This window comes from Synchiropus splendidus, chromosome 18 (assembly GCF_027744825.2).
Source record: "Synchiropus splendidus isolate RoL2022-P1 chromosome 18, RoL_Sspl_1.0, whole genome shotgun sequence".
Lineage (NCBI taxonomy): Eukaryota > Metazoa > Chordata > Actinopteri > Syngnathiformes > Callionymidae > Synchiropus > Synchiropus splendidus.
In genome coordinates, this window is record NC_071351.1 from 3,696,866 (window position 1) to 3,721,939 (window position 25,074).

Here is a 25,074-nt window from a genome sequence, read left to right on the forward strand (position 1 = left end):
AGGGCACCAAACCCCTGTCTCTCTCTCTCTCTGACTCTGACACACACTCTCACTCTCCCGCTCTCTCTCCCTGCCTCCCACTCTCAGTCAGGCTCACTCAGTTTTGGCTGGTCCCGCAGCAGCACCACTTCCTCCTCTGACCCGCACTGGATCTCAGGTGAGTCCAAGCTATTCATCTTCTAGTCCAGACTCCTGATGTCAGACCAACATTTCTGTTGATGTTAAAGATGCAATAGTTGCATGTCTCATAAGTCAAGGAATCGCCCAGCAAAGTTCAGCTGGGGCCCCCTCACAATCCAGGCTGTTTCCTCACACAGTTTTGGGTGTCAGTTCTCCTCAGCGGTGGGAAGAGAGCCAAGCGGCCGAGCCAGATGTTGAGTGTGTCCACAGCAGATCTGCTCTCCATTATGATGTGATCAGTGTTTCCAGGCGGGTGAGTTTCATCGCAGCTGCTGTGCTGTTTTTGGCACCAGAGTCCAGTAACCTGAGTGGGACCTGGGGTCCCCACAGCAGCTGTTTCCTGCTGGAGACCGACCTGAGCTCAGAAGTTGTTGATGTGACGTTTGCTTGCAGCCAAAGATGAAGCAGCTGTAGAGGTCAGGCCAGGATGGAGTTGCCGCATAACCTCCGCTCCTCCGCTCCGTTCAGCCTGCTCCTCTTCTGCGTGTGGGTCGGGGGACAGACGCTCCAGGTGAGAGCCTCCCACCAGCACTTGCACCCCCACTCTATCAAGATCCAGGGGGACATCACCCTCGGGGGCCTGTTCCCCATCCATGCCCGCGGCCCTCATGGGCTGCCCTGCGGTGAGCTGAAGAAGGAGAAGGGCATCCATCGGTTGGAGGCCATGTTGTATGCGCTGGACCAGATCAACCGGGACCCGTACCTGCTGCCCAACATCACGCTGGGGGCCCGGATACTGGACACGTGTTCCAGGGACACCTATGCCCTGGAGCAGTCGCTCACCTTTGTCCAGGCTCTGATCCAGAAAGACACTTCTGACATCCGCTGCTCCAACGGGGAACCGCCGCTGATCCGCAAACCAGAGCGTGTGGTGGGCGTGGTCGGGGCGTCCGCGAGTTCCGTGTCCATCATGGTCGCCAACATCCTCAGACTGTTTGAGGTAAAAAAAAAAAGCCTTGTTTCATAGCACCGATATTGCAGGATCAGTTTGATGGTCTGCTGCCTGTCAGGCGTGACCTCTGACCCACTGAACCAGCTCACTCCCTCCACTGGGTCCCGGGGCTTCTGAGGACCACGTGTGGTCCAGCTCTAACATTTCAGATGACTATCACTGTGCACTTGAGGAGCCAGTGTTTTAGATGGGTATGATGATGATGATGATGAAGATGCTCCCCTGCTTTTCGGAGCTGCCTCGTGTGGCACCGCTGCACGCAGACACACATTACAGTGATTGCAGAGTGACACACTTTCTGCTGCTGCACCAGTTTAATCCGCTTCACTCTCCGCCAGGTCATTTAGGTTCAGGTGTGGATTTGAGTCAGGTTCTGGATCCAGCCGGGTCTAAGTCAGGAAATCAATCGTGAAACCGGATCTTTAATTGACCTGGTCACATGACCACAGAGCTCCACGTGGCTGGGGGAGGGGGCCCAGGATGGAGCGGCTCAACAAGTGGGCCGAGGTCCAGCTGTGACAGAGAGCTCTTGTGGGTGGGCGAGCGGGGTGAAGGGGCAGGTCCCATCCACGACTGACCAACCATCTTGTCTTTTCAGATCCCTCAGGTCAGCTACGCCTCCACGGCGCCAGAGCTGAGTGACAACAACCGCTACGACTTCTTCTCCAGGGTGGTCCCCCCGGACTCCTACCAGGCTCAGGCCATGCTGGACATCGTCATGGCGATGGGCTGGAACTACGTGTCCACCCTGGCGTCAGAGGGGAACTACGGCGAGAGCGGCGTGGACGCCTTCGTGCAGGTGTCCAGGGAGGCAGGTCCGAGTCCCCGCACCCTTGTCCAGTCAGTGTTGGTGTGAGAGTCTGAGGCCAAGTCTCGTCCGCAGGCGTGTGCATCGCTCAGAGCGTCAAGATCCCGCGGGAAGCCACCGTGGAGGAATTTGACAAGATCGTGAAACGACTGCTGGAGACGAGCAACGCCCGCGGCGTCATCATGTTCGCCAACGAGGACGACATCAGGCGGGTGCTGGAGGCAGCGAAGCGGGCCAACTTGACCGGCCACTTCCTGTTTGTAGGGTCGGACAGTTGGGGCGCCAAAAGTTCCCCCATCACCGAGCTGGAGGACGTGGCCGAGGGTGCGGTCACCATCCTGCCCAAGCGAGCGTCCATAGATGGTTTGTATGTATGAGTTTGTGTCACGTGTGTGTGTGAGATCCACGCGGGCCACACACACATGCAGTGCGTCTGTGTGCGTCCAGGCTTCGACCAGTACTTCCTTTCTCGCTCCCTGGAGAACAACCGCAGGAACATCTGGTTCGCCGAGTTCTGGGAGGACGACTTCCGCTGCAAACTGACTCGCCCCGGAATCAAACCCGACCCCAGCAAGAAGAAGTGCACAGGTAGCGTCCCAAGGGGGGGGGCGGGGTCAGACGGGTCACATGACTTAAGATGGCCTCCACAGGCGCCGAGAGGATCGGTCTGGATTCCACCTACGAGCAGGAGGGGAAGGTCCAGTTTGTGATCGATGCCGTGTACGCTGTGGCTCACGCGCTCCACAACATGCACCTGGACCTGTGTCCCGGCAGCACCGGGGTCTGCAGCAGCATGGACCCGGTGGAGGGCCGCCTGCTGCTGGCGTACATTCGGGCGGTGCACTTCAACGGTACATGAACCCCTGCAGGCCCGGTCGCCTTGAATGACCCTCACCTTATCCTTACCCTTACCTTGCCTGCCTCTCAGGAAGTGCCGGCACCAGCGTCTTGTTCAACGAAAACGGTGACGCTCCCGGCCGCTACGACATCTTCCAGTTCCAGCTGACCAATCACAGTCACCCGGGCTATCATGTGATCGGCCAGTGGACCAATAACCTGCGACTGAACGTAAGACAGAGTGTCGTGGTCAGCGTCCGTCTGTCCCTCACTTGACTGTCTGACTCTCAGCTGGAGGAGATGCAGTGGTCCGGTGGCGAGCGGTCCGTGCCGGAGTCAGTCTGCAGTTTCCCATGTCGACCCGGAGAACGGAAGAAGATGGTGAAGGGCGTCCCCTGCTGCTGGCACTGCGAGGTCCGCCGGCTCTACGCAGGCTCTTCACTCCAACCTGTCTGTCTCTCATCTGTCTGTGCTGCCACAGCTGTGCGATGGGTACCAGTACCAGCTGGATGAGTTCACCTGCGAGATGTGCCCCACGGACATGAGACCGGTTCCCAACAGGACCGCCTGTCGCCCCACGCCCATCATCAAGCTGGAGTGGAACTCCCCCTGGGCCCTGGTTCCGGTCTCGCTGGCCACGCTGGGCATCATTGCGACCAGCATCATCATGTTCACCTTCATCCGCTTCAACGACACGCCCATCGTCCGTGCATCAGGCCGGGAGCTCAGCTACGTCCTGCTGACAGGTCTGGGTCTGAGCCCGGGTCTGGTGTTGTGGTGTCCTGGTTCTGATCCGCCCTCCGCATTCAGGGATTTTCCTGGTCTACCTCATCACCTTCCTGATGATCGCGGAGCCGAGTGTGCTAGTGTGTGCGCTGCGGCGCCTCCTGCTGGGCCTCGGCATGGCCATCACCTACTCAGCCATGTTGACCAAAACCAACCGGATCTACCGGATCTTCGAGCAGGGCAAGAGATCTGTGACCCCGCCCAAATTCATAAGCCCCTCCTCCCAGCTGGCCATCACCTTCATCCTGATCTCAGTCCAGGTGAGGAGCCTCTGGGTCCTGGCTCCTTGGGTTTGGGCGGTCACATGTGTGTGTGTGTGTCAGGTCCTGGGGGTGTGCGTGTGGTTCGGTGTCATGCCGCCCCACACCAACATCGACTACGAGGAGCTCCGCCCACCCAACCCTGACCACGCCCGTGGAATCCTCAAGTGTGACATGTCAGACCTGTCCATCATCGGCTGCCTGAGCTACAGCATCGTCCTGATGGTACCGCCAACACTTATGCCGCCGCCGTCTCGCCGCGGCTCCATAACCATCCTCTGTCTCGGCAGGTCACCTGCACCGTGTACGCTGTGAAGAGCCGCGGCGTCCCAGAGACATTCAACGAAGCCAAGCCCATCGGCTTCACCATGTACACCACCTGCATCGTCTGGCTCGCCTTCGTGCCCATCTTCTTCGGGACCGCTCAGTCCACCGAAAAGGTTCTTCTTTTGTCTTCGGGTCGGGTGATGTAAGCAGGACCGGGCAATGACCGGGGCACAGACAGAGACGGGATTATCCAGGCTATAATCCCACATCATTTTAGATCAATTAGACTCCCAAACAGGAAGACCAGAATAACTATAACCCGCCGAGGTCACGGCCTGAAATCCCAGCACAAGTCTGAGAGAACTCAGACCTCGGGTGGGCTCTCGGCACACACACAGCAGAGGGCTTGTTTCTAGACTTCTAGAACCACACAAGACTCCTCCATGTGATACCACTCCCCCATGTCAGGTGTTCACCCCCTCCGCCCTCATGTTTGGTCTCACCAGGCCACCTCTCTCTGTGTCCAGCTCTTCATCCAGACGGCCACGTTGACCGTGTCCATGTCTCTGAGTGCGTCCGTGTCCCTCGGGATGCTCTACGTGCCCAAGGTCTACGTCATCGTCTTCCACCCCGAGCAGAACGTCCAGAAGAGGAGGCGGAGCTTCAAGGTGAGGTGGTTTCCACTCTGATTTCCTCTCCCAACAAACGCGCCGAGAGCTCGAACTAGTCCATCGTTGACTGGTCATCTGTCCTCTCCCATGGCGTCCTGTCCATGGTGTCCCCACCTGTGTGCAGTGAGAGATGTGCTGCTCTATTCCCAGGCCGTGGTCATGGCTGCCCGAGACTCTCACAAGTCCCAGAATGGAGAGACCAAGATGGAGCCCGACAGGTGTCAGTAATCCGGCGGCGGAGCAGAGGTGCGACACAGGTACCCGTGAGCCAGAGGAGGGTTGTGGGTCCCTCGACATGCTGAGACGCTCTGGAGCTGCAGTCGCATGTCTCCGCTCCATCTATGATTCAGTGTTTCGTGTCTGAACGCCGGAGAAGTTCCTCCAGATGTTTGTGGAGAATCTGCTGAATATTTCAGCTGCTGCTTAAAGTTTGATGCTGCTCTGGAGCAAGGCACCGACACGGCAGCTGCGTGGAGAATCCCTGAAGTCTTATCCAGGACCATCGCAACCTAATCTGTCAAAGATTTCCAATATCCTGCTGATCAGGTGACCAGTCATGTGACGACTCAACTTTCCCTGAATAATTCATCTGGAGATGCTGAACGCGATGGAGGAGGGTTTCCATGACGACAGGAAGTCCCTGTGAAGCATGACTGTGCCACGGAAAACCTGAACCTTTGTGCTACACACTGCATGAGCTCAAGACAGGAAGTGGTCTTCTAACTGCTTCCTGTCTAAACTGCAGCACTCTGCTGGGTTCCTCACACTCTGGTTTCTCCGTGACGGGGGTGATACAGACAGTTGAACTTCCAGCCTCCTGGCCGGTGCTCTCTGGACACGTCTACTGTGCTGTCGGGACCATGTTGAGCAACATCGCTGGGGCCTCCAGTCCAGTGCAGGACTCTTGCAGGGACCCTCACTTGCCATTAGGACACGACACGACGACTTGCAGATGAATGCAGGAGTGAAGGGGAGAAGAGATTCCCCTCAGGTCGAAGCTCAGCAGCAAGCGTCTCCCGCTGCTCTGATGTGGGTTTGAAAACCAAACAGACCAAAACGACTCGTCAGACCTGAAAGGGACTCTTGTCTCATCTCCTGAATCATTTACTCTGCTTTTCTATTTTTAACATGTTGTTATTAAAACTTTATCATGTATTCAAATCATAAGTCGGGCCGCTGCGCCTCCTGGTGGCCGACTAATCCTTGCGTTGTTGGTCATGTCCGTGACCTTTGACCTCTTTCTCAGGTTGGGATTTTTTTCTCTCCACAGGGGGTTGCTGACCAATCACTGTGCAGAACCAGAGGACAGACGCAAACACCAACCAGCCAAAACATTATGACCACCAGCCAAATGAAGGTCCGGCAAAACGCATGTGGCCATCACGGCCCGTTGTCGGTTTAAACGTTCGGGTCGATGCAGTTCAGATTCGGATGCTGCTCTTCAAAGATGTTTTATAAACCAAGCCAGCGAGTGGAGAAGCCAACCACAGCATGCTTACTCAGAAGAGCAGCTGAGCCAGCGACTGCATGCTTGTCTGTGTGGAGGAAAGTGGAGTAGCCGGAGGAGACCACCGGAGGCGCCACAGAAGACGGGCGCTGTTCCACTCTTGCTTTTACCCACGTCAGTTTTCCATCATCTTCTCATCTCATTCCTCCCAGACGTGTACTGACCCTTCAGGGATCGTATTTACAAATCATTTATTTGGTTTCATTCTGTTTATTGCATCACACAAGATATTAATAAAGTGTTTGAATGTACACGTCTCACTTTAATTGTCATTTAGAGCCAACAATGACGATTTAAAATGTATTTTAATTTGAAACTACAAACAGGATGCAAAGCGCTGCCTCCATGTTTCTGGTGGTTGTTATTTATCTGTGAGCTCAGACCGGAACCAGAAGGTCCACCGGCTGCCACTTTTCTTTCCTTCGTCACTAAGTTTAAAACAAACTAAAGTCAAAAGTACGTTTTGTTGTTTCACTGCAGAGTTTGACGCTAACTTTCGAATGAAAACGTTTTTAGTGACAACTAAGGAGATGCCGCCCTCTTGTGGTCACATGTTGAAACTGCGCCCACTTGTGCTGCTCGATTGCTTCTGTCTGATCGCCAGTTTGAATCGATCGACTCCTTCTTTCTGGTTCGATGTCGGTGTCAAATCAGAACCAACATGGCGGCTCCCTGTGCTTCACGTGAGCTATTCACCGACGGAGTTCGAGTGGTTCTGAACTCGTGGCCGGTTCTACAGGTAAACCCACTTGAACTAGCGAAGCAAACCCTTTTCAGAGCTAATGCTAGCACCGCTAGCTCGCACATTTGAAACAATATACCCATTTGTTTTACCTGGTAAACAAGTTGGTTCCGTGTGTGTAGCCCGTTTAAGCGCCCCGGTTAATGTACCGCGGTAGGTAACCGTCTGATGGAGCTTTACAGTTGATGGATTACAGTGATAGTTCTCTTACACACATCTGTCGTATCAGTCAGTAAATTATCCACAATAGTGTTCTGTGCCAACATGAATATCTACCTGTGTCCAGATCGCGGTGGATAATGGGTTCGGTGGCGTGTACGGACAGCAGAAGGCGGACTGGCTGGTGGATGTTGTCCAGCAGTATTTCCATGACAACGGTGAGTAACTACCAAGTCACAGCTGCGTCACCAGTCCCGTGTGTTTCTCCTCAGCTTTGGTCACGTCATGTTCCAGTCTCTCCTCCGACTGACTGTGTGTCTGACCGAGTGTTTGTGTGCAGCTGATCTGCAGTCGTTTGAGGTGGAAGATTTTGTCGCGCAGCTCATGGATCAAGAGTTCGACACTGTGGTGGACGATGGCAGCTTACCGCAGGTGCACAGCCCTCGCGCACACCAGCGGGAATGAAAGTGGTAACGCTCCGAAACTGTCTGCAGGTGTCCCAGCAGCTCATGCAGATGTTCTCAAAGTACCAGCAGGGGGCGCTGCAAGAGCTCGCTCAGTCGATCCAGACGTTGAGACTGAAAAACACAGTGAGGTCCAAAGTCACTGCTCCTCCTGCGGAGTCGGACTCGGACAGCGAGAGCGACTCACAGGTGCCTGGCGCCTCTGGTTCTGAAGGACCCACCGGCTTTGAGAGTTGACATGTGACTTGTCTGGACAGATGGAGTGTGAGACGCCGCAGCCGTCAGCTCCACCTGCTCGTCCTCAGGAGCCGGATGAAGATGGCTGGACGGTGGTCAGGAAGAAGAAATGACGATGCGGCGGTGGCGGGTCTGTTGGGACGTCTGGGCACCGCAGGTCCAGGAAGGTGAAGGAACTGATTGCTGCTTTGATGGAAACTCCTGACGAAAGGTCACAGCGGTGCATGACCCCGGAGTCTCATCCACTCCCCCATGGACACACTTGAACTGGGTGTGACTGGAGTTTTCAGCTGCCAGATGTGGCGCTCCGGGGATCAGGACACAATCATGTGTGGGTTACATTTTTAACAGAAACGGAGAACCAAGCTGAAGGTCAACAACTGAGCTGTTGTCAATAAAGAGGCAGAGACACAGTGAACTGAATTCACGCGTCCGTCCAGTCTTCAGTGTGATTTTACAGTCGTGACTGCGCTCAGAAGCAAAAATGTCGGATCTCACGGACTCAGATGAACCTGCCCTGAAAGTATCTGTAGCAGCCCACGCATGTGGAACAGCACCCCCTCGTGGGCTCTGGATGCATAGCAACCAGTTGAACGTAAACTTCACTTTGCATGCGCCGAATCTTCTGCTCCGAGTCCCAGACTGAGGAGCCACAATTGAACAGAAGCACCTGAGGCAGCAGGGTCTCCAGTGGTTTATTGTGACCAGGAGGGGCATGCGCTGCGACGTCGGCTGGACTCTGGCACAAACCACACGTAGAAAAACGGCTGACTGCTGTGACAGGGAGGCGGTCGGAGGTCGTATCAAGGCACTTACAGATGAGGTCAGTGGGGAGGAAGATCTCACGGTCATCATGGCGATTCAAACAAGAACCAAAGAGCTTAAAAGACGCTGGTCGTGAACATCAGCAGCGAGTGACCCGGGAGGTGATTCACAAAAGCGGTGGAACCTGGGAGGGCGGCGAGTCGCGCTCGCCACTTCACTTGAATGGAAGACGGCAGTAAAGCACACGTGAGCACTGTGGAGCTCATCCGAGTTTGAGCATCTCCACGTCGACGGTGACTTCCATTCATGTGGACTCAACCTGCTTTTGTGAACCAGCCTCGCCGGGTGTGTTGTGCATCACGAGGATGGTGAGTTGTCAGGAGAGAGTGCGTGTTCATGTGTTGAGCCACGGGTGCGACAGACACTGGGCAGCCGTGGCCCTCCGCTCCGGCTCGTGCTCCAGCATGGTCATCAGGAAGTCAGAGAACTGGGCCGCCTGGTCCAGGGGCCACTCGTACTTCTCCAGCAGGACCTCAAACAGACCCCAGGGCTTCAGGTTGGAGATGTGCCGCAGCTCTCCTGCCGAGCACACGCGCATTGTTAGAGCCACCGTTAGCAGGTCGGGGGTGTGTGAGAGTGGTGGGGCGGGGGGCTGACCTCTTCTGTTGAAGTACTCTCTGGAGTACCTGCCAGACAAGGCGAAGGGAACCGGGATAGCCCCCAGCAACTCGATGATGTGAGCGATGTGATCTGGAATCACACTCCACCGTTAAACACAGGCTGCGTGTGAGTGGTGTGTGTGTGTGTGAGTGGTGTGTGACTGTGTGAGCACCTTCGTCTCTGGTGTAATCTTCCCCTGAGTGAGGCTCGAACAGGTAATCGCCGGTCGCCAGTTCAAATGCCTGTCACCAGACGGTTCACATCTTTAACACACAAGTCAAGACACCTCTGCTCACACACACGTCGCGGTGCGCACCATGCAGGCGGTGCTCCAGATGTCGGCCGGAGGTCCGTACTCTGCTCCGATCAGAACCTCCAGGGCGCGATACTGCCGGGTCTGGATGTCGTCTGTGAAGTGTTTGTGCTGTAATGTGGACACAGACAGGTCAGAGAGAGAGACACACACAGGTGAGGAGCGGTCAGAGAGAGAGAGAGACACACAGGTGAGGAGTAGTCAGAGAGCGAGAGAGAGAGACAGGGGAGGAGCAGTCAGAGAGAGAGAGAGAGAGAGACAGGTGAGGAGCGGTCAGAGAGCGAGAGACAGGTGAAGAGCGGTCAGAGAGCGAGAGAGGCAGGTGAAGGACAGTCAGAGAGAGAGAGACAGGTGAGGAGCGGTCAGAGAGAGAGAGAGACACACAGGTGAGGAGTAGTCAGAGAGCGAGAGAGAGAGACAGGGGAGGAGCAGTCAGAGAGAGAGAGAGAGAGACAGGTGAGGAGCGGTCAGAGAGCGAGAGACAGGTGAAGAGCGGTCAGAGAGCGAGAGAGGCAGGTGAAGGACAGTCAGAGAGAGAGAGACAGGTGAGGAGCGGTCAGAGAGACGGGTGAAGGACAGTTAGAGAGACACAGGTGAGGAGCGGTCAGAGAGAGAGAGACACACAGGTGAGGAGCAGTCAGAGAGCGAGAGAGAGAGACAGGGGAGGAGCAGTCAGAGAGAGAGAGAGAGAGACAGGTGAGGAGCGGTCAGAGAGAGAGAGAGAGAGACAGGTGAGGAGCGGTCAGAGAGAGAGAGAGAGACAGGTGAAGGTCAGTCAGAGAGCGAGAGACAGGTGAGGAGCAGTCAGAGAGCGAGAGACAGGTGAAGAGCGGTCAGAGAGCGAGAGAGGCAGGTGAAGGACAGTCAGAGAGAGAGAGACAGGTGAGGAGCGGTCAGAGAGACGGGTGAGGAGCAGTCAGAGAGCGAGAAAGACAGGTGAGAAGTGGTCAGAGAGAGAGAGAGAGAGACAGGTGAAGGTCAGTCAGAGGGAGAGAGAGAGAGAGAGAGAGACAGACACTCACCACCCAGCAGGCGTTTCCCAGGTCTGCGATCTTCACCTTCAGCTTATCAGCGTTACGAGGGTCTAATGGACTGAAGACAAAGTCTGATGCACTGAAGGCTGAGAGACAGACAGGGGCGTCAGCGCGAGTGTGTGTGTGTGTGTGTGCGCGTGTGTGCATGCACGACCTCACCTTCACGTCCACTGGAGTATCCAGACTGTGCCGACTCGGACGTCGCTGACACCACAGAGCCGGAGAACCCGGACAGGCCTGAGGCTGGGCTGGAGAAGCGAGCGGCGCTGTGACCGTTACACCAGGAGGAGCTGGACGCGGGGCTGGCCTTGCGCCCGCTGACCACCAGAGGCGCTGCCCACAACAACACACGCCGTCAGCATCAGCGCGAATCGCACCACTGCACCAGTGCTACTCACAGTCTTCAGAGAGCTGCGAGGCCCCGTCTTCTTCCTCCATCCGCTGAGAAACAAAGACAAGATCAAAGCCGGTTCCCTCCGCAGCGGGCGGTGACGTCACACCTGTATGTCCTCCAGTCGCTCCTCCAGCAGCTTGTGTTGACGCTTGGCTTTCCTCTTCAGCTTCTTCTTCTTGTTCTTGGACAGTTTGGCGCCCTACACACAGCAGCACACGCAGATGAACCAGACACACTCGCACAGATCTCCACAGCGCCCGTCTCACCTGCAGGTCCCTGGGAGCCGCGCTGACTGGAAACGACAGGAGGAGAAGAGGAAGAGAGAGAGAGAGACCGCAGAATGTGAGAAACAGAAAGGAGCAGATGGAGACCGAGAGAGGATATACACACACATACACACAGACTCTGAAGAACTGAGCAAGACAGGCACCAAGAGAGTGGCAGAAAGAGACAGCTCAAGTGTCAGACAGGTTGGCAGACAGCTCCCAGTGCCATCCGACCGCTGCAGGGTCAACCGAAAGCCTCTGTGACGTCAGGCTGCACTGACCTGATGAGCCAGAAGGGGGCGGCGCCCCGGCTCGCTGCCACACGGTGGCCTCGGCGGCGAGTCTCCGGATGTAGACCTCGTCCACATCCAGCAGGATGTTCTCAGGTTTGATGTCCGTGTGGATGATTTTACACTTGGTGTGGAGGTAGTGGAGGCCCTGCAGGACCTAACACACACACACACAGGTGTGAGCCTTCGGCGCCACCACCATCCCACCGCCGCCAGCCTCACCTGTCTGATGATGGTTTTCACACACACCAGAGGAAGACCGGTGTAGTTGGACTTGATGATCCACTTCAACAGCTGGTGACCCAGAACCTCCAGCACCATGCAGACATCTGAGCAGAGTTCAGGACCGTGCACACACTTGTATCTCTGTCCTTGTGAGGACCTGTCCTGGCTGTCTCTCCTCCTAAACCCAACCATCCAAAACACATGGCTCAACTAAACCAAACTGGATCCCAGTTATTTTGAGGTTTGAACCCTCAAAACTCTATGCAAAATAAGTCTTGTCAAAAATTGGTCCACACAAGAGTATAAACACACGACGAGGATACGGACTCCGTTAATTCCAGAAATCTTGAAGTCGTCGATCAGCTGGACGATGGTCTCTCTGTAGGGGTCGGAGGGGTCACTGTCCCGCACCTGAACGCACCACACAGGTTAGAGGGGACACGGGGACGAGGGAGCGAGCAGAAAGACCTACGCATCGCAGCAGCTTGATCTCATCCAGGGCCGTCTCCGTGTAGTGAGGGGCGCTCTTCACCACCTTCAGAGCCACGAAGCGCTTCTTCCTGTACACGTCAAGCCAAGTCTTACAAACCCCACCAGTGAGGAGCCCAGTGCGTCTGAGTCTTACTGCAGGTCCCAGCACAGCCACACGGTGGAGAAGTGTCCCCAGCCCAGCTTCCGCACCACGTGGTACCGGCCGTTGAACAGGTCCCCGATCTTCACCGGATAGTAGCCGCCTGCAGGAGGAGGAGGAGGAGATGAGAGAAGAGGCGTCACTGCTGAGCAACACAGCACAGAATGTGAAGCACCATCCAGGGTTTCACAGCGAAACATCAATGGACTGACAACTCTCGTTGGTGGTGCTCCCTCTGGTGGACACTGTCGCACCAGCTCAAAGGCTTGAATAACTTACCACTCTTCTGACATGACGGGTGAATAATGCACCTTCAGTCGGCGTCTGAATGTGGTGTGAACACACAGCTGACCAGAGAAGCAGGTGTCAGTCGATGCTCATGGGGAGGGGCCAACCCACCTTTGCAGTAGTCTGACGGATCCTCCTGCTCTTCATCGTCCGAGCCCAGAGGCTGAGCAGGCGGTGGCGTCAGCTCCCCCGGCGGTGGGCTCAGGTTTGCTGGCGCCGCGGGCAGATGTGCGCACGCAGGTGGGACCAGTGTGGGCAGGCTGATGGGCGGAGCCACCGGGAGGAAGGTTGTGGGCGAGCAGCATAGCGAGGAGTAAAGGTGCGAGGCGCTGCTGGAGGTGAAGGTCAGAGAGTTCAAGAATTGGTCGCTGTAGGCGGGGCTAAAGGCTGTGGCGGCCGTGGCATTGGCCGGGACCCTCGCAAAGGCATTGTGGGTAGCTCGTGGTAAGGCTGAAGGTGAGACCCCGGCGTCTGCTGTGAGCCAGCTACTGTCGCAGTCCGTCCTGTGAGGAGAGCAAGTGTGGTGGAGTGTGGCTGGTGACTGGCTCGGGGTCTGGGCAGGGCTGTGCTGAGGGCTCTGTGGTGGGCTGTGGGCAGGGCTCTGAGCAGGACTCTGCGGTGGGCTGTGAGCGGGGCTCTGAGCCGGACTCTGCGGTGGGCTGTGGGCGGGGCTCTGTGTCAGGTTGTGGGCGGGGCTCTGAGCAGGAGTCTGCGGTGGGCTGTGGGCGGGGCTCTGAGCCGGACTCTGTGGTGGGCTCTGAGCAGGACTCTGTGGTGGGCTCTGAGCAGGACTCTGTGGTGGGCTGTGGCCGTGGCTCTGGGAGTCGCTGGGAGGGAAAGCAGGAGGTAACCTCCGCACACTCAAGTTATTTATCAGACAAGACAGCAGAGCAGCATCAGGGTGATCCTCAAGTGAAGGAGCGTGTTCGGGTTCTTGAGCCGGCGGAGTGAGTGGCTCTGGTGCGATGACATCTCTCGTGGTGGAGGGGAATGAGTCAGTCAGGAGGGTCTTCTGCTCAGGTGCTATTGTCGAGTCAAGGCTTCCATTCAGTTTGGTTCCAGGACGGCTCTCCTGGATGGAAGCACTCTGAAGTTCACTCACATCTGCTGACCTGAAACACAAAGGTTCACAGGCAACGTTGAAAAGAAGAATTCAAGCCAAATATGGGCTTTGTCCTGGTGTTCAGTGTCAACTTGAGACAGCCTCAAGTTGAGGACTTTGCAGGGAGAGAAACAAAGATCCTGAGGCAGCTCAAGCTTGAAACAGAAGTTCATTTTTTTCACTTTACAGTTGAAAACAAAAGCACCCATCAAAACCCCTCTTCCTCCCTCAGCCTTTTAGAAACCCCCTCTGCTCTTTGTCGCAGTCTGACCCGCTCAGAAATAGAGTCAGCCTCTATAAATAGACAGGTTTGGAGTCATTAGAACTCGATCTGAGCCCGTGGAAGCGTGCAGTGAGGCGCCCTGAGCAGGACTCTAATAATAAATAATAACAATAACATTTCAGGGGAACGACGATCTGCTGCAGGGTCCTTCTCACGCAGCGCAGCCAGGAGAGGCTCCTTCTCTGAAGATGTTGGTTCAGACTCAGGTACCCACACCCCTTCTCTCGCTGCTGGATAAACCCAAAATTCATTCTCCAGTCAGAAACTCGGTCAGCAACACGTCTTATCATCTGACGCCGCCGTTGTTTGTCATCACTTATAAACAGTCAATGATCTCAGTGATGGTCTCAGTTTCCATCACATTCAAGTTCGATGAGGATATGGGTGTTTTTTTCCATGTGACATGCTCAGGTGAGCCCCCCCCTCCTCACTCACGCCCCTCTCATTTCCTCTTCCACATGTCCAGGTCTGAGTCACGCTCACCAACACACACTCCAAATATAGCCAGGGGTCGGCAGCGTGTGTCACGTGTCTCACCGGTTATCCTCTTTTCGGACCCTCCGGTTCTTCTTGCCTCTCCTCCGGCTCTTCTTCACGCTGGGAGGGGCGTTGATGGTTCCAGGGTTCACTGCTGCCGAGGCCATGTTGTGCGTCCAAAAACACAGACAACGGACATGGTTATAAACGCACGTGACCCGACAGGCATAGGTTCACGACAAGCCAGCTGAGCCGCTATTTAATGGAGGCGAAGCCAAGCGCAACACTCGAGAGACGGAACACCCCCCGATGTGTTCGCCCGACATTCATCTCTAATACTAATAGAGATGGTCGTCTGTTGAGCGAGCATTACGAGCTACAAACTGATCAACATGTAAACACATGCTTCTGAAGGCGAGGTCTGGCACGAGCACACAAGCGGCGTGCGCGTGTGAGAGACAGCAGCAGCAGGCGCGGGTTGGTACCGTTAGCCCCAGTTAGCTTAGCTTCACAATTAAAACAATGACAACTCAGCCCAGAATCCGACCCAGCTGCAGACAACTTGCCTATTAACATGTTGGGTTCCAGGTCACAGCCGAACCAGGTCGCTCCTGGTCTTCTCTGGTCAGGAGTTGCTCGCGCTCGCCAGCTAGCTTCCGTTAGCCGGCTGAACTTCACCGGGACCCGGTGGTGGCTCCGTTAGCTGTCCAGCTCCGAGTCTGAGCCGGTCCGGTTATGAGGTGGGACCAGTCCGGGTGGGTCTGGGTCGAGGAGGAACGGTGAATGACGCTCTTCGAATCTGCGCGCTTCCGTTCACTTTCAGCCTCCAGTTGCGGTTGTGTTCGGTCCAGGGGCGATGGTCCGGGTCCGGCGATTATTTTCGCTGTGTCTGACTCGCGGTTCCAGGTTGATGTCCGGGTCCAGGTCTCGACAGCTGCTGATAGCCTGACATCGGACACCGCCGTTAGCGCATGCGCTGATCTACCCGCGCCGGCTCTTACGAAAAGACCAGTTAAATATATATCAATCAATGTGAAAATAAAATAACTCCATATCGGATAATATTCGTTTTGTATAAATTTCCTTTCTCTAAAATGTGAGTCATTCGCCCACACGTTTATTCATACAAAATCAAGACAGACTAAAATGGTTAAAATGACCAGTTGTTTTTTTATTTTCACATCATACAAATGGTTTTGGCGTCCTACTCTGTCACAATAAAAACACTCCTCACTCTTCTTCATCATCATCATCATCATCATCATCTCTCTCAGTAGTTTCATTTATTTACACGTTAGAAATTTAATTATATTATACAAACACGTTTTCATTCCAGCGTAGAAAACCATTCAGTAGCAAACAGCTCGTCCAATAGGAGCCAACAATCATTCTTATCATCGCACGTGGTTAGAAAACTGTACAAACTTCATTAAATATAATTGGCAGTCCTGGGGCTGCGGCGCCCGCTCGCTGATTATATATAAATAGAAGCAAAAACTTTGTCAACACGTGCATGCATCCAACTATGACTAGGAAACTATCGGAGGAAGAAGACAACAGTCCAGAGCAGAAGTCCAGGAGGAGTCGAGAGTCTCCGGAGGCGAGTCTCAGCAGCTCCTCCAGGTCCGAGAGTCAGAAAGTGACAATCATAAATATGTATTTTACAGTAAGGCGTCTGTACATGAATTAAAGTTTCCTTTTCTTTGTTCAGAATATTTGTTATTGCTTCATTTAGTGTCTCACAAAAGTCCAGTTTGGGTTAATGCGGGCTCCAAAATGGTGATTTCTATTGTGGAAAAACATGCACAGCATTACACCAGAAGTTAAGTGTTGGCAGCATCCCGACCTGTGAGTTAGCTATCTGTAGTGTTTACATCCCGAAGAGCGAGTCTTTGTACATCTGGACAGGTAGGTCACAAGATCCTGACGCGTCGATCAGCAGATACAAGTGTTACTCAGCTGAAAATAGTGTTTACATCCTGACAGGCGAATTCATCATCCCATAATGCACTGCTTCCAGACAGACAACACCCCCTAGCTGCAAGACTGAAGGCACAGCTAGGATAAATAATATACACAATAAGTTAGTGACACAAATAAATTCTCTCTCACACAAACACACACGCTGTCAAACTCCATTCCCCAGAAGATCCTTTTCAAACTCCTGGCAAATCAGCAAGAAGGACGACCAGTGTGGGTCAAAGGTCAGACACGAAACACATGACCTCAGTCCCTGATTTGTTATTGGTTCGGACGATGCTGGTTCGGTACGAAATGACTGATCAAAGATCAGCGTTTGTGCTTTCAAGAAGTTCACCTGCAACAGTCTGAAGGTGCTGAAGGTCACCTGATCCGTGATTGTCACACCCAGTCCTGGTGTGTGTATGTGAAAAGTGCCATGCAGCGTAATACTGTCATACAATCTGCTCACGGAAGACAAGAACAGATGTGGAGCAGAAGCTCGAAAGACCAACTCTGAGCTGAAAAATGAACGCGGGACCATGTCACATAAAAGTGTCTTGAATTCTAATGTTGTGCTTTCAACGGACAGTTGGCCAAACCTTTAGTGTCACGACTTGATTGTCAGCTGGTGTGTCTTAGTGCATTTCCAAGTCCAAAGCTAGTGTCGCATGAAAATATGGGGATCCTCCACTCAACACAACGCCACACTCACAAACATACAGCAGGAAGACAGTGTTGAACTTGTGCTTTCATCGTTGACAGCAAGAGCGCTGAGGGGGTCAAAGATCCGTTACTTTGTTCTCCACCAGGGCGGCGACCTGCTGCAGTCTGTACGCCAGCTGCATCTTCTGCCCAGAGCTGTCCTCCTCCAGAGACATGATGATCTGGAAGCACAGGCAGGAGCGGTGAGACAGGTCTGTCTCTGTGTGCCCTCATTAGCCAGTACTGTACCTGATCGTAGTATTTGTTTATGTATTTATACAGTTCCTGCAGGGCGACCAGATTGTTGATGTCGTTGGAAAAGCTCTGGAAAGAGAGCAGATGTTAGGGACGGCTAGAGAGGAAGCTCCTCCAGGAGAGCGTACCCCTGACAGCTCGGTGAGGGCGGAGTTCATCTCCTGGTAACAGCCAGAAGCAGCACTGTGGATGTCACTGTAGTACCTGCCGACAAACGCACCAACCATTACTGAGCAAGACTTGACTCGTCACACGTCTGCAGCATCTCCAGGTGAACTGGGACCAACGTTAAGATTGTTGCCATAGTAGTGCAAGGCCAAACTGACGTCACACAACCCTGAAGGTCACTGTGGATGCCTGCTGAAGTCAGTAAGGCTGGAGGCTATGGTTATCATCACTATTTCAATGCTATTTTTGTGCAACTTTCTGCAAAGATGATTCAGATTTTAGAGAACAAATAACGTCTCAGGGTCGATCAACGCAGCAGACGCTGCTTGAACGCTGTTGCTACGGCAACAGACTCACCTCTCCACCAGCTGTTTGTATCGAGGTATTTCCCTGGCGTACAGCAGTTTGTTGACAGGGGAGTCCTGTGAAGTAAGAAGGTCACATGAGCCGACAGCTGCATTGCCACGGAGAGGGACTGTGCGCTCTTACCCGTCCCACTTTGTGCTCCGAGGTGGTGCACGAGTCGATGAAGGTCTGAGCAATGACCGACAGAACGGCGTCGATGCTGTCCGACACCTGAACATCCAGCACGAACTGGGGGTTTTTCAGGATGTTGACCCAGAACCTGAGCGGGAGACTACAGCGAGACAGAGGGGTCAGACAGAGCACAGGAGAGGGACACCAAACCCTCGCACCTGTTGGTCTTCCAGATGTGTACGGTCTCCGGGTCATCGATTCCATGCTTCTCCGCCATGTCGTCCAGGAAGTCGAAGAAAAACCTGACAGCAATCGGCGGAGGACGTTTGGTGCTCAGAATAGCCACGAACACATCGTCCACAAACTTCTGCAGCGTCCCCTGGGTGGGAGAAGACCAGGCCGTGGTCACCTTCAGAGTCAGGCGCCACTCAGTGACGTGCTGGTACCTTCATCGAGAGCAGCCGGGTCAGGTATATTTCAGGAATGGCCTTGGCTCTCTCGCGCTCTCTCATGCTGGATTTTCGGTGCTTGGGGACTTCTGGGTCTTCGCTGCTCTTCACCAGATGCCACAGACGGAAGCCCTCTTCTTCCTCCCCCTCCAGCATCGGCGTCTCTGCAGCAGGGATTCAGAATGAAAACATTCATCACATGAGAAAACATTACTGAACGATGATTCAAACCAGACAAAATTTCCACTTCCATTAATGTTTAAAAAAATGCAATTACTTTCTCCAGTCTGGAAGATCTGGTTGACTCTGAGCGCGCTGTTGCTATGACAACGTGGGATCAACGCCACCGTGGCGCCGTCCGGAACCTGAAGCGAGAGCACCAGTCAGACACTCGCCATGACCCAAGGGAAGGTGATGCAACACGAGGCTCCACCTTGTAGTGTTGAAGTGTGTTCAGCCGTTTCCAGCGTCCTTGAACGACGGCGGTGACATCGTCGTCTGACAACGTCAGGTGACCTGCCTGTCCAGACCGCCATTCTGCCAGTCAAACGAGTGACGTTAGTCGAGACAACACCACAGCGGAAAGGCACAGCAGCGTACCCAGGTCCAGGTTGTCCGCTGCCGGTCTCTGAGAAAAGGGGGCACCTCTGTAGACCTGGTCCAGGATCTTGTCCTTCACCTACAAGGTCACAGAGTTAGAGGTCAAGTTCACACACTCACAGTTGGCAGACACAAGCACACACCTGAGTAATGGTATCGGTGTCCAGAACTTTGACTGGGCAGGGCTGGACATCGACCCCGTTCTTCACCAGCACCGTCAGGGTCTGGGACACATGCACAGCGTGAGACCATCTGCAGCCCTGTGGACAGGCCTGCTGCTCAGCTTACCAGGGTGCAATAGTCTACATCCTCTCGCAGCAGGTGGCTGTCGTTCAGGGTCCTCTTGGCTCTGCCTGTCACGGCATCCACCGGACCCTTGTCCACCTGGTACTTGATGGCCCGGTACAGCATGTAGAGCGGCTCTCCTGCCTCCTCCTGAAAGAGCGACAAACTTGTCTGTGGCACTGACTGGTTGCGACAGACAGGGGGACAGAAAGATGTCTGACCTTGAGGAAGGAGTAGAGGCAGATGGACATCCAGTTGGTCAACATCTTCTCCACCACGGTCTCTGTTCTGCAGGACACAAGGGTCAGCACTTGAGTTCATGTCCGTGTGATCCGGTGCCTTAGTTACGTACCTGCGCAGCATGAGCTTGGGGTTCTTGGCTACGTAGACCTGAACCAGGTCCTGCAGGAGGCTCTTCATCACGTCAGTGAAGTACTCCAGCTTGTCATGCAGAGCGAGCGTCAGCAGACTGGCCACGTAGCCGCGGTCGCGCTGGGAGAAGCCCTGCTGGGCCTCCAGGGTGTGAATGAACTGAGGGACAGAGGGACAGGTCAGTGGCAGGTTCGGGTGCGTCCGGCTGTGTGATGCGTCACCAACCCTGATGAGGAAGAGGCGGTTGTTGAGCAGACTGTTGAGCTGCTGGAGGCCTTGCTCCACGGTCTGTCTCCGGGAGTCCGGCAGGTCCAGCTGCCGGCTCAGAGGGGCCTGTTGCCCCGGGAAGAACACGCGCTCTGCATAGGTCCTGTAGTCCAGGAGAGGAAGACCAGGCCCGCCCACATCACTGCTGAGGTCCATCATCTCTGTCATCAGGTCTGCCAGAGACAAATGTATGACCCTTACCACCTGTTTTCACCGTTTACTCCCACCGTTTCAGCACCTACCGGTGAACTCCTTGCGACACTGGTCTCCAACGTTGATCTCCAGCGTTTCCAGCTGCAACAAAACCTTCTTGTAGTCCCGCAGCGCTTGTTTGCTCTTCCTCCTGCACACACATGAAGAATGATAGCCACCTTTCTCTGCTGACCTCTCTTGAACCCTGACCTCACCTGTACATCAATATGACGACCAGCACAGACAGGATGATGACGGCAGCTCCGGCCCCCAAACCAATCTGAGCAGCCAAGGGGACGGGAGACAGCAGCGAGTCGGTGTCATACTGGACGAAGCCCAGGTCCTTCTTGAAGTTCCCCATGATGACCTGAGAGACGCGGGTCAGTCCAAGTTCAGAATATCACATCTGTGTGTGTGTGTGTACCTTCAGACTGGGCAGTCCCTCTGGAAGAGACGTGGGGGGTTCACAGTACAGATGTGTGCTGTCCAGGGTCTTCACTTCACACTCTTGGTCTCCCAGTAAGGCCTTCACTTCCTGCCTGGTCATGGCCCGGGTGAGATCCTGACCCTGTCACCACAGAGTGGTTAGACACCTAGCAAGAAGTCAGACAGGAAAGGGTCGTCTCACCTCCACCGCAATGACCCCTCCAGGCTTGAACCGGTACGGTACTTCAGGGGCATCTTTATTGAGGTGGTACAGTTTTGGGTTCTGGTAGTACTGGAACTTTTGGCCCTGGGGATGAGAGACACGCAACAGCTACAGTTGGAATCCCAGCCGTGAGACAGGTCAGAAGGTCGGTGCGTGACTCACCTTTATGTCCTGGAAGTAGACCCTCACACTGTCCAGCTGAAACCAAACATTCTTCACTTGGACGTCCTCGCTGACCTCGGGCGTGGGACAGGTCATGCGAGTGGACGAGACGACCGAGCAGCGCTCCGACACCTGACAGACGAGCAGAAAGTCAGACAGGTGGACCTCATCAACTGGGTTCCGCTCTGACCGTGGCCATGGTGCTGTTGAAGACCAGCTGTTGTCGAGAACTGAGGACAGCCATCCGTCTCCGGCGTCTCACTCTCTGGTCCTCCACAGGCTCCACCCCCACCGAGATGATGGGCTGCTGCACCACGTCCAGGTTCTTGCCTGTCACCTGGATGACACGCCCCCCTCTGCAGAGAGACCCTCACCGTCAGATCACATGGTTGCCTCACCCGTTTCCCTCCCCGAGACACTCACGCGTAGAAGCTCTCGGTGGGCGTGGCCTCTGTGATGACTGGGTCCTCCAGGTAGCGGAAGTTCACTTTGGGAACCAATCGCCCCGCTTTGCCGAACAAAACCCGAACCGGAAAAGCTCCAGTCCGGTTGCTGGGACTGGTCCGACACACCAACTGAGAGTCGCTGACCCGGTCCACTCTGAAGACACAACAGGACCAGTGAGATGAGGTCTCCACCAAGCAAGTTGCTGCGGTGAGCTCACATGGCACAGGGAAGCGGGCCCAGGAAGGCCGTCAGATCTGCCGTCTGCCCCGTCATCAGCCGGCGCCCTCTGATAGTCAGCTTGGTTCCGCCAGACACTGGACCTTTCTCAGGGATCAGTTCTGTAAGTTGCGGGTCCTGGAGACAAAACATGGTCAGCATGACACGTCTGCCATCAGGATCTATTTTTCACCGAGACCTCACCTGGTAGGTGAAGGTCTGTGGCGACTGTCCCGGAGGGTTGGTTCCCACGGTGACCAGGACAGGGCCGGCGATGGGTTTCCCACTGGGCTGCAGCTCACACACAACCCTGCCAGCAGAAACACTCACGTTGAAACACACCGACGCTTCCTGTGGGTGACACGTTTGTCGGACCTGGTGGAGATCTGGTACTCCTCCGGGCGCGGCGGACATGGCACCCCAGCCACAGTAACCCCGCCCACCACATCCTGGTACTTCATCCCCATGTTTGTACCAGTGATGGTCACCCTGACTCCGCCCTCTAGAGGCCCAGAGAGAGGGAGCACCTGCAGAGAGACAGACAGGTTTGAGACAAGCAGAGGGCCAGACAGACAAGAGAGATGGACGGATGCATGGATCCAGCATTTACCTGGGTGATCTGAGGAGGGGGGCAGGTGTCGGCCGGAGCGCTGAAACATGATTGGTTGTAGACGCAGCTGGGGGCAGAGCTCCCCTGACACCAAACACAGCCGTATTCTTTGGGCACTGCTCTGCACCGCGAGCAGTCGGACTGACCGGCGGAGCAGTCGTACAGCTTGACTGAGGAGAGCGACGGCAGTGTTACAGCCTCACTCACTGGAGACACTCGAGGGCCGCACACACTTACGCTGGAGGCCGGGCGAAGTGTCGATGCGCCGCTCTCCTCTTCTCAGATAGACTGGAGCCAAATACTGCAGCTGGCTGATGACAGACTGGAACTGGAGAGACAGACAGGACCTGATGTTCCTGAGGGGTGTGTGTGTGTGTGTGTGTGTGTGTGTGTGTGTGTTACCTGGTGAGGGGAGCAGGTGAAGGTGTGTGTCCCGTCCTCTTTCTTCTCTCCGGCAGCAGCCAGGCTGATCTCCTGTCCTTCAATGTCCACCACACACTCGTACTGACCCGGATCCTGTCGACACAAACAGCAACGTTGTGAATCCGCCGGAGGAGTAAGGGGGCGTGGCCACTGCTGGGCCAGACGTCATCACCTTGAACACGTCCAGGTTTCTACCCCTCAGAACCAGCGCAGTGTTCTGACCCAGAGGAACCAGGGCAGAGCTTTGCATAGCAAAAATAAGAGGACACGAAGACGGGCTGGTGGAGTCCTGCAGAGAGAGAGAGACAGGTCGGTGACACGCAGGTCTGGAGAGAAGCAACACTAGTCCTGTCTCACCCGCTCGTTCTGGATGATGTGTTTACTGGGGCAGTTGTGGTTGTGAATGCAGAGCTGGTCCAGGGGGCACCAGCTGCACCGCCACACGCTGCTGACGCAGGAGAGACACCTGCGACACACACTCCCATCAGTAACTGTCTGAGGAGGCCTGCGTGGTTCTGCGCCTGGGCTTACTGTGAGTTCTGGTTCTGGAGGCTCACAGCTCCACAGTCGAAGAAGGTCATGTTTCCTGTGGTTATGGTCACATGACCGAACATCACCGACACCGGCAGGACCATGTGGTCTGGAGGGTGGGCATCAGGTCAGACGGCGACAACAGCAACAACAACCTACAAACACTCACCACTTCCTGATGGCATCGGAGGAAGGAGCTTCGGCGCAGGAGATTGACAAGTGATGCTGGTTCCCTTGACAACGGCAGGTTGTGGAGGAAGATGCTGGAAGACACATGACAGCGTCTCCGCCCCGGTGAGTTCAGGCAGCTGGATGACTGACAGCGTCACCTAGGAAACCAGCGCAGGCGTGACTCCTCATCTATTACTCATGATCTCCTCACCTGTCACTCACCTGGGTCTGCTCCTCTCTGCTGTGATTGGCCGGCTCCAGACTCTGCACGGTCACACACTGATTGGACTGGTTGAAGCTCCACAGCCAGTGGTTCGCCTGCAGGTGGCGCTGGCACTCGTGCTTCCTGGAACATCTGGAGACACAGAAATGTTGAAGTGGAGCGGCAGGAAGTGTGGAGCTGGACGGCACTGGAGCGTACCTCCCCTCCAGGACACACCAGCCGCAGTACGGGTCTCGGACAGTGAGACAGGACTGGCAGTCTGTCTGTCGTTCGCAAGACGACACCGGAACCTTGGATAACTGGGACACAGACGCATCGGTTACGTCACAGCCCAGAGGTCAGAGGTCACTGCTGACTCACCCTGCTGCTGGTCAGGACAAAAATGTGCTGCTGTCCATCATCCACGACGAGGTCCGCTCCGATGGCTTCCCCCTTGTCCACGGACAACCTCCCGTACAGGTCACCAGACATGTCGGCGTGGACCAACACCTGCAAACGACCTCTGAGTTAGCGCCAGCAGAGGGAGCTGTTTCCCATATTTTAGCGCTCTCCTCTCAGACACAGCCCATCCCTCCTCCATCCCTCGTTTTCTGCCGACACTTTCACGCAACATTACATGAACAATTCCAGCTTGACAGTAGCATTTAGCTCGGTTGCCCACAACTTCATTCAAATCACATTTTTCTTCAGACAAAAATAGAACCACCTTCCACTGAAGCTGATCAGTCACAAATCAGATCTGAAGCAGAGGAAAGCCTGCTTCCTCACCACCTTTCCACCAGGAAACCAGGGATTCAAATAGATCGAAATGTAGAGCAACAAACAAATAAAAAAAAGTTTTCAAAAAATGTAAGAACAATAGCTGAGGTAGCGCTAATTACAGGCTTCTAGGAGATTTGCTAGGATTATTTTTACACTTTAAACTGGGTTAATATTGTCTCCAAAAACATGCTGCTCATGACCCACATTAGCAGAATTCGAATGCTTCAGACCTGCACAATGACCTGGCTGGTTCAAAATGAATAATTTTATACTTCTCTCTCTTAGGTGGAAAATGAGAGGGCACCTTCGAAAAGCTTGAAGACTGGGAATTTCAGGGCAGTTCCAAGTGTTTCTCATGCAGGAGCTGCTCATGTACATCACGTACAAGTGGACTGTTGAGTTGGAGTTGTATTAAAATTTGAGTTTGTAGTTGTGGTGATATACTCTTTACATGCCAACCTTCATGAGTCAAGACCTTTTCTGATCGCATCTGATTCATAAGCTTCTGTTTGAGATTGAATTTTGTTCTTATTAAATATCAATAGCTGGATCA

The 25,074-nt window shown here is 54.6% G+C and overlaps 4 protein-coding genes across 12 annotated transcripts in view; 2 read left to right on the forward strand and 2 right to left on the reverse strand.

Annotated features, from left to right (window-relative positions):
• Positions 1-90: 90 nt before the first annotated feature.
• Positions 91-6,482, forward strand: grm6a (glutamate receptor, metabotropic 6a). 8 transcript variants are annotated; one of them, XM_053850603.1, is made up of 16 exons: positions 97-157; positions 318-433; positions 574-1,120; positions 1,731-1,947; positions 2,016-2,303; positions 2,388-2,528; positions 2,591-2,791; positions 2,869-3,008; positions 3,069-3,191; positions 3,259-3,523; positions 3,588-3,823; positions 3,887-4,048; positions 4,114-4,263; positions 4,618-4,758; positions 4,912-5,018; positions 6,032-6,172. In XM_053850603.1, exons 3-15 carry the CDS (start codon positions 608-610, stop codon positions 4,987-4,989), a joined length of 2,655 nt encoding a protein of 884 aa, XP_053706578.1. In that variant the 5' UTR covers positions 97-157; positions 318-433; positions 574-607; the 3' UTR covers positions 4,990-5,018; positions 6,032-6,172. The 8 variants fall into 8 exon arrangements, with proteins under 8 accessions (XP_053706573.1, XP_053706578.1, XP_053706577.1 ...); XM_053850602.1 differs by lacking the exon at positions 4,912-5,018 and having other exon boundaries at positions 6,032-6,482; XM_053850600.1 differs by having other exon boundaries at positions 3,588-4,048.
• On the forward strand, positions 6,289-9,169 carry tsr2 (TSR2 ribosome maturation factor). The gene is made up of 6 exons (XM_053849677.1): positions 6,289-6,382; positions 6,796-7,007; positions 7,297-7,387; positions 7,510-7,601; positions 7,664-7,822; positions 7,891-9,169. Exons 1-6 carry the CDS (start codon positions 6,289-6,291, stop codon positions 7,981-7,983), a joined length of 741 nt encoding a protein of 246 aa, XP_053705652.1. The 3' UTR covers positions 7,984-9,169.
• Positions 8,019-15,556, reverse strand: srpk3 (SRSF protein kinase 3). Of its 2 annotated transcripts, XM_053850606.1 has the most exons (17): positions 15,165-15,556; positions 14,659-14,752; positions 12,848-13,848; positions 12,443-12,551; positions 12,290-12,377; positions 12,141-12,228; positions 11,815-11,921; positions 11,584-11,749; positions 11,303-11,328; positions 11,143-11,235; positions 11,041-11,083; positions 10,802-10,975; positions 10,631-10,728; positions 9,612-9,719; positions 9,468-9,537; positions 9,293-9,385; positions 8,021-9,214 (listed from the first exon to the last, which is right to left on the reverse strand). In XM_053850606.1, exons 1-17 carry the CDS (start codon positions 15,172-15,174, stop codon positions 9,030-9,032), a joined length of 2,553 nt encoding a protein of 850 aa, XP_053706581.1. In that variant the 5' UTR covers positions 15,175-15,556; the 3' UTR covers positions 8,021-9,029. The 2 variants fall into 2 exon arrangements, with proteins under 2 accessions (XP_053706580.1, XP_053706581.1); XM_053850605.1 differs by having other exon boundaries at positions 8,019-9,385.
• A 213-nt stretch (positions 15,557-15,769) lies between these two features.
• Positions 15,770-25,074, reverse strand: part of plxnb3 (plexin B3) — a 30,025-nt gene continuing 20,720 nt past the window's right edge. Inside the window, exons 6-40 of the mRNA XM_053849291.1 lie at positions 24,120-24,248; positions 23,958-24,058; positions 23,759-23,891; positions 23,535-23,694; positions 23,366-23,474; positions 23,192-23,300; positions 23,007-23,123; positions 22,814-22,927; positions 22,649-22,739; positions 22,412-22,581; positions 22,177-22,328; positions 22,006-22,111; positions 21,803-21,939; positions 21,562-21,738; positions 21,329-21,494; positions 21,139-21,270; positions 20,956-21,060; positions 20,752-20,895; positions 20,543-20,694; positions 20,378-20,478; positions 20,094-20,308; positions 19,849-20,027; positions 19,718-19,784; positions 19,500-19,646; positions 19,355-19,435; positions 19,212-19,290; positions 19,045-19,148; positions 18,889-18,976; positions 18,609-18,775; positions 18,381-18,541; positions 18,175-18,322; positions 18,043-18,107; positions 17,646-17,721; positions 17,512-17,586; positions 15,770-17,444 (exon numbers count right to left, since the gene is read on the reverse strand). Of these exons, the coding sequence (XP_053705266.1) occupies positions 17,340-17,444; positions 17,512-17,586; positions 17,646-17,721; positions 18,043-18,107; positions 18,175-18,322; positions 18,381-18,541; positions 18,609-18,775; positions 18,889-18,976; positions 19,045-19,148; positions 19,212-19,290; positions 19,355-19,435; positions 19,500-19,646; positions 19,718-19,784; positions 19,849-20,027; positions 20,094-20,308; positions 20,378-20,478; positions 20,543-20,694; positions 20,752-20,895; positions 20,956-21,060; positions 21,139-21,270; positions 21,329-21,494; positions 21,562-21,738; positions 21,803-21,939; positions 22,006-22,111; positions 22,177-22,328; positions 22,412-22,581; positions 22,649-22,739; positions 22,814-22,927; positions 23,007-23,123; positions 23,192-23,300; positions 23,366-23,474; positions 23,535-23,694; positions 23,759-23,891; positions 23,958-24,058; positions 24,120-24,248 (4,362 nt within the window). The 3' untranslated portion in view covers positions 15,770-17,339. The remainder of the gene's footprint in view (positions 17,445-17,511; positions 17,587-17,645; positions 17,722-18,042; positions 18,108-18,174; positions 18,323-18,380; positions 18,542-18,608; positions 18,776-18,888; positions 18,977-19,044; positions 19,149-19,211; positions 19,291-19,354; positions 19,436-19,499; positions 19,647-19,717; positions 19,785-19,848; positions 20,028-20,093; positions 20,309-20,377; positions 20,479-20,542; positions 20,695-20,751; positions 20,896-20,955; positions 21,061-21,138; positions 21,271-21,328; positions 21,495-21,561; positions 21,739-21,802; positions 21,940-22,005; positions 22,112-22,176; positions 22,329-22,411; positions 22,582-22,648; positions 22,740-22,813; positions 22,928-23,006; positions 23,124-23,191; positions 23,301-23,365; positions 23,475-23,534; positions 23,695-23,758; positions 23,892-23,957; positions 24,059-24,119; positions 24,249-25,074) is intronic.

What these genes read in the sequence shown, in the direction of transcription:
- grm6a (XM_053850598.1), top strand. Translation starts at nt 608, where the DNA reads ATGGAGTTGCCGCATAACCTCCGCTCCTCCGCTCCGTTCAGCCTGCTC. An exon ending in TCGGGCGGTGCACTTCAACG is followed by an intron (nt 2,792 to 2,868) that starts GTACATGAACCC and finishes CCTGCCTCTCAG; the next exon opens with GAAGTGCCGGCACCAGCGTC. An exon ending in AGAGGAGGCGGAGCTTCAAG is followed by an intron (nt 4,759 to 6,031) that starts GTGAGGTGGTTT and finishes TTCTCTCCACAG; the next exon opens with GGGGTTGCTGACCAATCACT.
- tsr2 (XM_053849677.1), top strand. Translation starts at nt 6,289, where the DNA reads ATGCTTGTCTGTGTGGAGGAAAGTGGAGTAGCCGGAGGAGACCACCGG. An exon ending in ACTCGTGGCCGGTTCTACAG is followed by an intron (nt 7,008 to 7,296) that starts GTAAACCCACTT and finishes ACCTGTGTCCAG; the next exon opens with ATCGCGGTGGATAATGGGTT. An exon ending in GCAGTATTTCCATGACAACG is followed by an intron (nt 7,388 to 7,509) that starts GTGAGTAACTAC and finishes GTTTGTGTGCAG; the next exon opens with CTGATCTGCAGTCGTTTGAG.
- srpk3 (XM_053850605.1), bottom strand. An exon ending in TCCGTCAGACTACTGCAAAG is followed by an intron (nt 12,552 to 12,847) that starts GTGGGTTGGCCC and finishes CTCCTCCTGCAG; the next exon opens with GCGGCTACTATCCGGTGAAG. An exon ending in AGATTACACCAGAGACGAAG is followed by an intron (nt 9,386 to 9,467) that starts GTGCTCACACAG and finishes GTGTGATTCCAG; the next exon opens with ATCACATCGCTCACATCATC.